Raw genomic sequence first — 14,818 nt, forward strand, 5'->3', positions numbered from 1 at the left:
ATCCTCCATCCCATAATAAGGAAGGTTTGACTTTCTACCAATGTCATCCCTGAACCTAGTGCAGCTCATCCAATCAGCCAATAAAATCTCCCAATGTTAGTAAAGCTGCACTGAACTTCATTGATGTAAATATTATATTGTAACTGCTGAAACCTTTTCATCGTAAAAATAAGATCTCTCTTCAATGTGGTTACTGGTTTAAGATAGGTGGTGGTGGTTTAGAATGAATTGATTTATTCGGTTCAGTGCTTTGAAGTGAACAATTTATTTGTATAAAATAAAATCTTTACAATGAAAAAAATAGAAAACTATTAATAAATACAACAAATATACAATAATTATTCAATATCTTCAAGTGTGATATCAAAAGCTTTCTTTTAAAAATAGTACCTCACTGTAGTTTAATGAGAGCTCTCAACTATTCGTACATTAAACCTATACTAAAAAACTTTTTCAATTGCAAAACATTAAAGTATAAATAGATAACATCTAGACTTGAGAAGTTTCAGGAAGACAAAACATTTCTGCATCAATTAATATAATTTTCTAATACGACGACTTCCCTTTTCCAAAGTAATACTGGTCCTTCATTCAATAGTTTCACTGTTGAACAAGAAAATTAAACTTTGCCTAACTATCTTATTAGTAACTTATTCGACTATGACTGCATAATTCAATTTGAATGATTGCTTTATTTGGTGAGAACATTAATTATTATTGCTTTGCCAAACCAACTTTAAGTATGGTTTTGATTAATTTTACATAGATACGAAAAATAATTTCTAAGAAGTAGAGATTGGTTCATTCTCTGAATCAATAATATTAATAATTGTTCTGCCAAAGTCAATTCAAATACGACTTGAAAAATGTAATCATTCCTTAATTGGAAAATTATACCTAATTATCATAAACATAAATGATTAAAAGACTGATTAAGTCGAATAATATTGATGGGCTTGTGAACTATTTACAGAATGTGACGTCTAGCTAACTGACAATGATTGTCGAATCCACTAACAACAATATGCTATTTTTAATCAATATTCAATAGCATATAGCAATATAAATATTGATAGCATGTTTATAGTTTTGTTATTTTAAAACAATAACAATTCTTTTATTGAAGTATCCAAGTTGTTTTTGTTATTTGAAGATTATGATTGGAAAATTCCTATTTCTGTGAATATCCAAAGATAATTCCATAATATTAGTTTAATGAGATTTGGAAGATTTCAATTTTCGTTGATTTATCCATGAATCCGTGTGTTAAATCGAGAAAATTATGCGCATTTAGTGTAGCGAACTTGAAGTTGATTTTACCACTAGGTGGCAAGCTCAAACTTGAGGTAAATGTGTCTATTCACCTCAAATGTGTACACTCTTCTACTACAGCAACAAAGTGTACAGTATGACTAACGAACATGAATGTATTGCGAGTGCGATCATAGCTATCTAAAAACGTCAAACTATTTACAAATTATTTTTGAAAGCTCGGCTTTAGTGTTCGAAAAACGAAGCGGGATCAATATTGTTGAGCGATTCGCTCTCATTGTCTGTCTCGCACATCTTCATGACCATCCGAGTGACGAGCTCCTTGAGGATTGGCTCCCTCATTTTGCCAGTGTCAATGACCTCGGCGTGGTTCACTTCGTAATCGTCGTCGTAATCGGTGACACACTTGTTCGATATTAGACTGAACGCGAAGATCCTCATTCCCGCGTGGTGGGCGGTTAGCACCTCGTGCACTGTGCTCATTCCTGAAAACAAACAATTCATTTATAAATAAGGGCTACTACAATAGTTACTAGTCAACTCAGATGAGAAACGAGTGATAATTCAGAAAAAAAACTGTCCTATGTCAGTAGGCCTACATTAGGATTTTAAAATGTTGACCAAATATTTCATACAAATGAAAAGTTTCTTACGATCCACATGTAGGCCTACAGTAGGATTTTAAAATATTGATAATTATTACATACAAATTTAAAGTATCATAAGTATACTAAGTATCATAAGGGTACTAGTAATTTACAAAAAAAAACTATTAGGTAGCTCTCTATAGAAATAAATATAAAAAATGAAAGGATCAAACTGAGTAATGAGTTAGCTATGATTTTCAAAATCCAGTTTCTCCTAAAATGGTTTGCTTGATAGTTTGCCGTTAACCGACAACTTATTTCTTATTTGTTATTATTGTGTTCTTGATATTAATATATTGTTGATTAGTAACAAAAACCCTGCTCGGTCTCAGTGGCTCAAATTGAAAATGTATTTTCTACTCCAGAAATAAATTTCAATGCACTAAACATGGTATGCTTTTGAGGTATCTACATCTTCATGGTGGGCTATTGAAAAATTTATTCTGACTATTTCAATTTAATATGAAGTTTGGCAGATATTCATTAAGACAATTGATTTTAGTAGGAGATTTATTCTCAAGTTCAATTGTGAATGTAAATGCTGTGGTTTTATCTTTCTTATTTTTTTACATTTTGTAAGACATTTATTTACATTTTATGAAGAGATTTATTTATTTACATTTTATGAAGAGATTTATTTATTGATTTTGGTAAGATATCTATTCTCAAGTTCAATTGTGAATGTAAATGCTGTGGTTTTGCATTTCTTATTTTTTTACATTCTGTTCTATGAGAAATTCGTCCCAACTGTTCTGACTTGTACTAAGACGTATCTTAATTATTATCATTAAATAAAAATCCAAGTACCGTATCCTTTTTGACTTTTTTTTAATTTTCAAAAAGTGTTCTTCGATTTCTTATTTTATTTATTGATAATTAAGAGTAGCCTTAATCAAAATCGTAATTTATTTTAATATTTTTTGAACAATAAGTAAACTTACCAACTGCATCTACCCCGCAGGTTTTTAGTAGCCTGAGTTCAGCAATGGTTTCAAAGTTGGGTCCACCCAGTACAGCGTATACACCTTCCCTGACGTAACTTTCAATTCCCAAGTCCTTGGAGATTTTCTTAGCGTGATCACGTAGCTCTTTGTCATAGGCTCGGTTCATGGCGATAAAGCGAGGTCCAAATCTAGAGAACAAAGCAAGCAATTCGATTATCCTATTGTTAATAACATTAATATAATATAAATTAATTTTGTATAATTTAAAATAATTATATTAACTAATTAATATTAAATTAATATAATATTATTATTATCATCCCGTTGTTAGTGGCATAAAAATGCATAAGACGTCATGTAAAACGGTTTCAGCTAACATCAGACAAGCATTAATATAATTAATTTACAATATAATGCTATTTATTGTTATGATATATTTACTTTGAGTTTGAACTAATAACCACATGGACTAATTGTCATACATCGCTACCGACAGATTAATCAAAAGATAAGTCAATGCAAAAAATGAATAAAAGTATTTCGTTTGACATGAAATGACTTCAACCCAAGTCTGTAACTCGAAAATACTTTTTTCAAGATTTCAAGAATAGTGAGCCAAAAATAATCATTTCTACTTGAGATAAGACTACCCGAAAAATAGTGCCGGGTTGCATCAATCACGATATTCTCTTTCTTCGATCCAAATTTGTTTTATTATGAGTAAATTGGATTATGTAAATTATGAACTTAACTACTAGAATCACTTTTAGATCATGAGGTATCATAAGTTATAGATTATGATGAATCATATATTGTATATAAACTATGGGCGAATGCCTGTTGATTCATTGATTAATTTTTACATCAGTCAGGAATTATGATTTCCTACTAATAAATCTCATTTTGTCAATGCGCTGATTCTGTATTGGAATTTATGTTGGTCGAGGCAACCCAGCACAGGTTTATTTTCAAATATAATTTGTTGTTACTGACCTTTCTTCGTTGACACCCTGTAGAGGGTTGTTGCCAGCAAAGCCCATGAGGTTGACATGGTCCTTCATGATCATGATGTCGCCGGGCTGGTAGTCAGCGTGTAGACCTCCCGCCGCGTTTGTCACGATCAGCTGGTTCACGCCAATCAGCTTCATCACTCGAATTGGCATCGAGCACTGAAACAAATTCATTTCAATTTAGTTCCCTCCGACTATTATTAGTCGTAGCTATGAGATTCAATTGTCCAAATGAATGAATTTTCATCATCCAATACGTGTTGTATTCATTGGTAGATTAATTTTCTAATCAGGAGCAAACCGGGAACCGGGTTGATTATTTTCAAAGTACTATACTATATTCCTTGGAAATTGATAGTTTTTATTACGGATGATGCCCACATGAGCTTTTTGCGTGTACGTGGTTGATGGAAAGTGCGAGTGTAATTTGAAGAGATGATCAAACGTTTATTCCTACTGGCGGGATTCGAACACGTGACTAGGTAGCGACTGCTACCACTAGCAGACTGAAGGGTGCAATAGTCCTATAGGGACTAAAGGTAGTCATATCGACTATCCTAGCTGGCTATAAAATATTATATAGCTTATCCTTATAATTCTCCTTAATTAGTAAGTGTAATTTTGTGATTTGATTTGGTTTTTAATCTATCTGAATAAAAAAATTATTGTTTGCACTGAAAATTAGACACAAGTGTATAAAGAGGAAGAAACAATATAATTTTCCCACCAGACATTTTAGCACTGTATCGAGGATGGTAATTATTCTATCGGTTGAGTAATTGGCATAAAGTAAGTAAATATTAGATTATTAGTAAGTAAGTAGATTATTTCTGTCATCTCTGGTTGTGGTATACTCTGAATAAAGCAAGTTCAGACTTGGGCTTGTAGATGACTAAATATCCGCGTTGCCAGGTAGTCTGAAATATTTTATTTATTCATTCATAGACAATAGATACAATCCAGGTAATTCGCCCATTCGCCCAAAACTGCTCTAAACCTTAATTTGGACTACACAGTCTAGAGGTTATGTACCTAATAATTATAACTTAATTCGCACACTATTTTGAGACCAAAAAAATGTATCTACTACAATTTTGAATTTATCAGATTAATTAATTTCAAAATACAAATCCAAACAAAAATATTCCTTCACAATGTTGTGATCTTCTCATGCAAGCTGAATATATATATAGTTGAATTCATTCAATTTGGCAACACAGCCGATGCAGGATATTCATAAAGTATATTCAGAACATGAGAAGGTCAAAATTTCGCACAATCTGGTGAGAAAATGTTTGGTCAATAGTGAGGTTAATGTGTTGAATTTGTACCTTCCAGAGAGGATATCCCTCGTAGTAGTGGAATCGTCCCTGCATGCAGACAACCGGCACTCCCTTCAGTTTTCCGAACACCAGTTGTCCCTCGTGACCATGCACCGTCGACTTCGGGAAGTGGGGGATGATTTCGTACGGGAATGTGTTTCTCTCAGTTAGTGTATCGGCAAGAGATCCTAAAAATGAAAGGAGAATTTTGCATTTTAGAATTTGGTTTACTAGTTTTTATTAAAATTAGAACTTTTCTTCAAAATTGACCGTGATGGGAGAATTTTCATTTGAGATAAAATAATTTCGAGTTTCAGATGTTGATCAAAATTATTCTTGAATCTTTACAAATCGTTTGAAATGGAAAGGAACGTTCATTTGAGGAAAACAAAAGTATTTTGAACTTCGGATATGTCATAGTTTTATTGCGTTTGGATTTATGTTTCTCAAATTTTCTTTGAACTGAGAAAATTTCCAGTATGAGGAAAAATAATTTATTTTGATAAGATAAAAATGAATTATTTGATCACCAAAAAAATTTATTTGCTGTCTGTTCTTTGAATTTTCTAACTTGAATGAAAGATTTGAAATACTGCAGCTGAATTCACCTACTCAAAAAACATGTTTTTGCTGAGTTTTGTTCATCTTTCAATTTTTCTTGAAATTCTTTAAATTATTGCTAGATATCGTTTGATTTATCGAACAAAATTGGACTCTCTTTATTTTTCAGCGTTATTCTACTAAAATAGTAATTTGCTTGATTTTGTTCAAACACTTACCTAGCCCTGAACCGCAGATAATTCCAACAGTTGGTCTGATATCCACCCTCTTCTTCAGCCATTCAGCAATGCTTTGCAGCAATTCATAGGTGTAACTGGAACAAAAAATCCAACTATAGACTTTATCTAGTCTACATAGACTGTTTATATGCCTATTATCACTATTTATTTTCTATCTCTTAGTTTATACAGACTTATTCAACATATTTAAAATAATTATATTGGGTGTGTTATTCAAGAAAGAGGCATGAATTTTATGACATAATATTATATTCATGCTAAAGTGAGCTCAGCTCATAATTTTACAATTTTGTCAGCATCTACATGGTGACTGAAATAATGACATAACAGCTCATTTGACAAAAATGTCTGTAGTAAATATTTCATTCATAATTTTTTACGCAATTGGACCCTTGTACAACTGTGTCTATCAATATGCGATATAGAGTCATCCCTGCCATATTTCAATTCAATACAGTAGTTATCATGGACTTTCAACAATAGAACCGTGATTCACACGAATGCATCAACATTATCACAACTCGCAATATTGTTTGTTTAGATAATAAAAGTCATTTCCCTGCATTCTTTCATCATCCTTTCATTTGTATTGTTGGATTATCAGTTGCAAACCATGACCTACAGTAATTTTTCTATAAATAATGTATTAGGAGTGTATTTATGCCGTTTTTCACGTGCGAAACATTGCAGATATTTAGTCTAGATTGTATCTAGCAAATAACATTTGTTGATGAGTTGTTTTCCCACCAACATGGTACTCACCGTGACGATAACATAAAGTACGATATGTCTAGAATTAATTTTTGAACGATGATGTAAACTATGTGATCGTGTAGTGTACGAGGGTAAAAATAATAATAATTGTGAATTTTTTTGGGTCGAAATTGAAGGTATATTATCCTAAAAAGATTTCCTTGGAATTCACGGAAATTGATTAAATCCCTTGAAATGTATCCTATCTATGGAGTTATAGAGGTGTCTTTTTCCTAAAATGTCTTTCAGCGTTTTTACCTTCGCAGCTGAAAAATTCTTCTTTTCGGGTTTTATGTTCTATATTGTTGATTCAACAAAAATAATGATTACTCTATCGAAATATTATTAACCTACTAGGTGAAATCCGAATTTACTTATACAGCAATATGTCGTCTAAAGCTAGAAAGAATTATTGCCTTTTTTAAAACGAACCTTGCCGCAACAGTGACTTGTTCATTATTAAGTGGGTGTACATTTTGAAGAAATATCCCAAGAATTGAACACTTCACATTGATCTCACTCAATAGTATATTATGGTTCAACTGATTCCATAATTTATTCACGGTACTCCCCTGTAATACAACCCTCCTAATCAACTTCACATTTACTTTGCAATTGAAGTTCTCAAATTATTTCTGAGTTCTTCTAGAAGCCTATGTTCAAACTTTGAAGGTCTTGACATTTTAGAAATAGTCTTTTATTCTTATTTTACATCTTTTTCTTGCTTTTATTCTTATTTTATCTCTTTTTCTTTCTTTTATTCTTATGAAAAACTTACGTAACGTAACGTATTCTCTGTAACAATCTCAAATGTAAATTTTCTTCCTTCGTTATTAATTCTCCTTGAATACTATTTCGAAAAATTTTGTTCATTTGGAATATTAGTCTATATTTGGCAAGTAATAAGTTTAACAATATATTTGGGGATTTAAAAATGAATTTGAGATAATTGTCAATTGTTAGTGGAAAGTTGATTGTATGACATTTTCCTCGTAGATGATTATTGAACCAGTGACCGAACCCCAATTTGTCATTATCAATGTCAAATGTTTTATCCCAGTGGGCAGAAACATTGAGAGGAGGCTGAGATTGGTCAAAATGGAATTCTACCGCTGATACGCGTCAATCACGCAATGTTTGACCTGCGAACTTCCATTTTTTGTAATTATCAAATATGATTACTTAATTATTTTACAACATCACTAGTGATTGGGAAGACGACGATATAGAAAAAATTGCCGGCTTATATCTGAAAATTGATTATTTGCTGAAAAATGTAATTAAAAAATACATGAGATACTCGTGACTATAATGTAATATGAATGGCTAACAAGTACTGTGAGGGTAAAAAAGTGAGATTTATGAGGTTCTTTACAGAATAATATCATGGGCATTGAAAAATCCCTATCTTAATTGATGCAGGGTTATCAAAAGAGAGGATTCTAGATGATCAAAAGTTCCACTGGAGAGTTCATCATACAATTCAATTGCTAAACTATCTATCGACAATACTAGTTTATAGTTAAAATATTCTAAAGTTTTTAATATTTAAAGTGGTACTACAAGTTTTCATACTGTATCGGTTTTATTAGTTTATAGTTATATTTAATGTTCCTGTAATACTATTCCTATAATACAATTCCTATTGCTCATAGGAACTCTCCCCCATTCACAGATGTATAGTCTTTTTGGGGGATTCCACTTTTCAATAATGTTACAATTTTAAATAAAATAGTAAAGTAATTTATCTTTATATTTATTGTTTTATTGTAACTTAACTATATTGTACAAATTTGTAATTTCATGTGGAAATAAATTGAATTGAGATTGAAATTGAATTGAGATTGAGAATATTTTTGGGATATAAATGAACTTGATCATTTTTTCACTATCTCTCGGTCCTAGTAAGTCAAAAATCACATCAGTATCCAAAAGTGAAATATTTCTCTAAGCTTACTTTAGAATAACAGTATCTATTGAACTTTCTAGAAATAGAATAGTCTAATAAAAGAGAGCGTTTTATCCCAATCATAAAACCAAATTGCATGTCACATAATAGTTTGAAATGATTTAATTACATGACTAGGCTACCCCAAGTGAATCCCTAAGATCAAATAAATGGTATCAATATCAGATGCGTTGTAGAGGTTTTTCTTTTCTCTTTAGCAGATCGTCTTCATCTATACAGGACTATACATTTTTTTCCAAACGTTTTCAATAATCAATTGTACCGACTGATTGAATAGGAATAGGAAGTTGAAGAATCACTCATTTTAAATGAAAATAATATAGTTATTTCACCCATGCTAATAATACAAATTATCAAAGAAGATGAGTTACACATTTTTCTTATCCCTTTTGAAGATTATTTAGAGTACTGGAAACATTTGGGCTTTAATATTTCCATGAGAATTTAAATGAATATATATGCCTCAAAGAAGCTACTGAAATAAACTAAGCATCAAATTAACTATGATCAGGCATCATTCTATAAAGTTCATGGAATGATTATATTTTTTACAGTAATGTATTGGATGTATAATTATAATGAAATATAGTAATGTGAATCTTACATTCCAGGAGTACAAGATATTAGAATGAATGAATATAATCATAATATTATTATTGAGGAAAAAGAAATCCTTTTATTAATAGCACAAAATCAATTCTGTAAAACAAATTGAAAGTCAATGAATTGCGAATTTTCCTTTGAAGTTCAAGAACGTTACGCATAAATGAAGACAGTGAATAATCTCTAGATGAAAAAGTTTATTCATAAGGGATTTCAAAACTTCAATAATTGAAAAATCCTTATCATATTGAGTGCGTCGGGGATAATTATTGTTTTTTCCTAGTTTTAACCAAATACATATTACTGCGTTGAAAAGTGCATAATTAATACCATTAATAATTAAAATCTTGTTTCCTGTTGCTGATAAAATTATCTTATTATTATTAAATTATAAAAATTTGCGTATTATATTTTTAATGAAATCAATGATATAATTTGTCACAGTTGACCAATTTGTCTATTCTTAATTGGTCTTAATTAGTACAATCCATTTTACTTTTGAATATAGGACTGTAGAAAAATGTAATGATAAAGCCTTGACCATTTTTCTATGAACTTTGTCCCCTAGACGACACAGGGTATTGGGTGAAATATTTCAAAATATATTTTACATAATCAGTACCTAGTTTTGTAATCTGGAAACATGAAACGCATTTCACTAAATAGGAACGCATTTCACTAAATAGGAACGCATTTCTCATATCAGTTTGATAATTCGGATTTTTTGTGACTTCAAACTTTCGCATTTTCTAATGGTTCAAATTCGATTCAATTCATTTTTAATTATTTTGCAAAAAAACTACTACGACACTCTTTTGAATGGATATTGAGATGTGATAGATTTTGTTTATTTTTATTTACTTTCAAAAAAAAAAAAAAATATTAGCTAACTGCGACATTGCTTTGATTGGAAAACTCAATTGAAGACTTCATAAAAAAGTATTTAATCTCAGTTCTCCCAAATTATCGATTTGAAAACTATTGGAAAACTTCATTGAAGACTTGAATGATCATCATAGCTCAATTCAATATTATTATTATTAATAATAGATTAAAAATTCAGATTCTGTCTATATTGACCATATTCCTGTAATATTCTTCATTTTATGTTGAAGCCTTCACTTTACTTCAATAATGAATTCATTGCTAAATTAATTAGGTACTTTGCGAAATAGTTTTATTCGTTTTTCAATTGAAATTAGGTTTGAACTATTGAATTATTCACTAGATAAAATAGAATTGAGTAACTTTGAATGCTCTTTTACCAAGTTGTTGATAAATTATCCAATCGAAAATGATGAAATAAAAATATATTTACGGTATTCTATTATTAAATTGATATACATTTTGGTATTCAAAAAATATATGTATGGTATTTTATTATTCAATATAAGTTTTAGTATTTAATAGATACTCTGACCAGCACAATAAATTATTTGATCAGATAATCTTTGGATAAGCTGAGGTATATTTTGTCAAAAGCTACTTGCAATTGATTTAATTTTCAATAAATCGGTACTAAATTTACAACTGTGGAATGACTTCCTTTAGCCTAAGGCACGAATAAAAAAATAAATGAATTTGAATTTAATTGGATTTTTCGCCATTCATCTTATGTGCTTCAGTAGGCATTATTTTATTTTTGTTAGGGGGATGGAAAATATTCATTTCATTTCCTTGTTTGCTTACACAATTTACCTGTCATTCTGTAAGTATAATCTTCAGATAAGTGTGTAGTGTGTATATATTTATAAATTTTATCTCTTGTCTTGTAAGTTGGTCAACGTTATCTATTCCGGCTTTATGGAACAATTTTCCCCTATTGTTATTGGATTGTACCATTTAACTTCGAGTAAACATTGCACATTAATTGATGAGGCAGGATAACATCAAGCACAGAGGAAAGAACACCTTCTTCTGTGAGTCAAGTAAATAATAAATGTATTGGTATTCAAGCTAGTGTGATAACAGATCAATTTTTGTTAGCCTTGCTTCATACAATATATATATATATATATATATTTTAATGTGGATTAGCTTCTGTGATTCACCAACTTTGCCTGGCTACTTTCTTTCAAGACATATAATATATATATATATAAGTGCGGCTTGGAATATTCCGGAATATATACAGTTTGGACTACAAACTATTCAGATTCATAATATTTCTAGTACTGTAAATGCAGGGTACAAATTGAGTGTTCCAATTTTTTGTCTATCAGTGTAGTAAAAAACTGCAATCTGTGGGTGCACCATGAAACCTTACAAAAACCTTACAAACCTTACAAAAGTTTTCCTAATTTGAAATAAAAATGTATAGAGGTGCACTAATCAACAATAATATGCACAGTAAGCATAATTTTAAAATCTCAAAGAAATTCATTAAGAAAACTCAAATTTATTCATAATCATCAAAATATGAATAGGCCTAAAATCTACTCACAATTTAAAGTTATTAGAATGGTGAAAAATAAAATTTAATGGATATAAAATTAAACAATAAATATTATTGTGAGCAACAGTTTGCAGTTTCCATGAAATTCATGAAGTTCACTCAAAAGTATGTATAAAGTATTCAAATCAAAATTATAGTCTACTTACAAATTTGAATTATTAGTAGCAATAGCGGCGTCCAAAGTTGGTGTTCCAATTTTGAGGTTAGAGAAGGAGTGAGTTAGCGGCGAGTAGGCGGCCCTCATGGGAGAAGAAGCGGCTCGGAAAGTGATTGGATCGGTCTTCATGATTGCTTGCTCGCTGGTGGTCTAATGCTGCTAATTCACTGCTAATAAAATGTGTGATAACGGCCGACAACGTTCTGTCCCTTTTATAACAACTGCTGATATCAACAATCCAATTATGTACAATATCGATGACACTTGACCTCTCACTCTCTCTCTCTCTCTTACTCGATGCCAAGTATAACTTGAATGAAAAGATCGATAATAGATTCAATCGACTGTCGCCGTGCGTTCAAGAAACTTCTGTCACTCGATTACATAAACTACTGACTGGCCCACCGCGCTCTCAGTATTATATATACTTGCTCTAGCCACGCAACAGCGTACGCACAGCGCACAGTGCAGTAATTCATTTCTAATCAGCGTATTTTTTATCTTCACAGTGTCTGAAAGAAGGGGGAAATCATTCAAGTTTTGTAAATAAACCGCATTAAGTCGGTGGCAATACGTAAACAACAAAATATGTCACCATCAATGATGTAATTCAATGAGATTCCTCATAATTTTATAGCGGTGTATGATGCTTGTTTTGGTAAAGATAACAATCTGGAATTAATCTTGAACTAGATGCCATCGTTTAACAATAGACATTTTTTTAATTTACGTAGATAATTGTAACAATAACAAAATTTTTAGAGCCTGATAATAATGTATTGTTATCTCCAGTCTTTTTTATTTGTCACCATGTATGAGTTGGATTTTTCCATATTTTCCTTTTCCTCTTTCGCTCTTTCATTCTGGATTTCGTCATCTGTTCTGACCATTGACCCTCCTATTTTTTCATTTATTTTTCTTTATTCATCTTTACTGTAGTGCTAAGCCTCCTTCGTTTTATTATTATCTGTTTTTAATTTATCCACTTCATCTACCACTCAACCACTAGACGTGACTAAAATATTAAATCATTCTCTTAGATTTTTATTTGCAAAAACGTTATTCTATGTACACAAACCACTAAAAACATGGCAATAAAATAAAAAAAATGCTAAAAAAAACATAGATGAATTCTGTGAAAGCCAACTTTCTGCTATTTAAATTGTATTATATGGGAAACTTTTCAAAATTTGAATTTAATATTCTACTCTTCCCACTCACTCTTAGGCACTCTATAGGCCTACACCTACTACCCTTCTTATCTCAAATTAATTACCTACTATATTTGTAATCTATTTTTTTATCTAATTGAGTGATGTTTATTGGAGCAATTTGAATCAGTATGGTACCGTAATATATAATACATAGTGAGTGTTGAAGCAATAAAGATAATGAAGATGTTTATATTGTTTAGTCAAAAAATGAAGTTGTAGAGGACTATTTTAATATAGTATTTTTTACGTACATAGCCAAGTTATTATTGTTTTCTTTTTCTGGTTCCAATTGTTAAATTATATTTCCCTTCTCTTTTATTCATCTTCAATTGGGTTTGTATCGTGCTTTAACCGCTCATATTTTCATCTTTCAAGTGAAAGTGAAAAAAAATGGTAATGGAAAAACTTGAAATACGATACTTTTCCAATCTGTTTCCTGAATATCACCGCTTGACATTTTTTTAAAGAATCGACTTTTTCTTTTTATTTCTCTAAAAATTTTTCTGTGATCCAGGAGTGATCAGCAATAACAGGTACAATATTCAGTATAATATGTATTACTCGTGGCTATCTCTACTTTACTGGAAGATAATAAGGAATAAGGTGACGTTCATCATTATTGCTGTAGGCCTATGATAGTCTAGAATTTTAGAAAATTGAAAATATTATAGATCTTTTCATTTACATCATAATCCTCTATCCTTGACTCAGCTATTGATTAATAATTTTTTAAAAATTATTACATGTTTCATTTTCATTATAATGCTCTCTCCTCGACTCTCTATCGATTAATCATTTTATAAAAAAAACTACTGTGGACTGTTAATTGTTGATTTCATTAAAAATCCCCACATTCTTTGAATATATTAATTTATGACCTTCTTTCTGATTCATTTTTCTCAATTTCCTCAATATTTTTTAGATGTTAAACAACAATTCCAATATTTTTCATCCAATGGATGAATGAACATGCATTTTTTAGTAAAACAATTTGATATAATCAATATTATGGTGATTTTTATATGGTATTTTTCTAAAGTAAGAATGTCAAAAAAATTGAAATATATACTCGAACGTTTCTTGATATTGGAAAATTTGCAAGTATGAACTATTAAAATTGGAAATTGACCTCAGTGAATAATCGGGGTTTCACTGAGTAAGGAGAAGGTTCCAAACTCATGATTCTTAATTTAAAAAAAAATAAGAACCTTGAATAAGGATATTGAAGATCAGCGAAGGATTAACTGCAATAAGTTCGAAAATGTATTGAAAAAATGTTCAAATCCCATATTAGGCTATATCATTTTTCAATTTGGAGATTGCTTTTGTAAAAAATACATTTTTTTAAATTATATAAATTTCAATAACTATTGGCACCTGTCTTCTTCAATACCATTAATTTTCATCCCCAGTATTCAAGTACCGGTGCATCCTCATTCTTTCATTGACACTTGTCGAAAATAAAAAATAAGGCTCCATTTTAGCAGTCACTTTATCTAAACGGCGGCTCTTCAAATTGCTGATTATGCTTTAATTTATTACTATTGAAATTGGTAACATTTCAGGACGTTATCGCCAACTTATTTTTGAGGATATCATTAGTTGTGCTATTATTACAGTAATTATATGATTTTTTATACAATCATTGTTAATGTCACACATAATTAATGCA

General features: G+C 30.5%; 1 protein-coding gene across 1 annotated transcript; it reads right to left on the reverse strand.

The window, feature by feature from the left end:
* Positions 1-241: 241 nt before the first annotated feature.
* Positions 242-12,532, reverse strand: LOC111047307 (purine nucleoside phosphorylase). Its single transcript, XM_039428540.1, has 6 exons — positions 11,922-12,532; positions 5,975-6,069; positions 5,205-5,383; positions 3,857-4,032; positions 2,861-3,051; positions 242-1,757 (listed from the first exon to the last, which is right to left on the reverse strand). The coding sequence occupies exons 1-6, from the start codon at positions 12,059-12,061 to the stop codon at positions 1,498-1,500; spliced, it is 1,041 nt and encodes a 346-aa protein (XP_039284474.1). The 5' UTR covers positions 12,062-12,532; the 3' UTR covers positions 242-1,497.
* Positions 12,533-14,818: the final 2,286 nt, after the last annotated feature.

The sequence above is a fragment of the Nilaparvata lugens genome, chromosome 5 (assembly GCF_014356525.2).
Source record: "Nilaparvata lugens isolate BPH chromosome 5, ASM1435652v1, whole genome shotgun sequence".
NCBI classification, from domain to species: domain Eukaryota; kingdom Metazoa; phylum Arthropoda; class Insecta; order Hemiptera; family Delphacidae; genus Nilaparvata; species Nilaparvata lugens.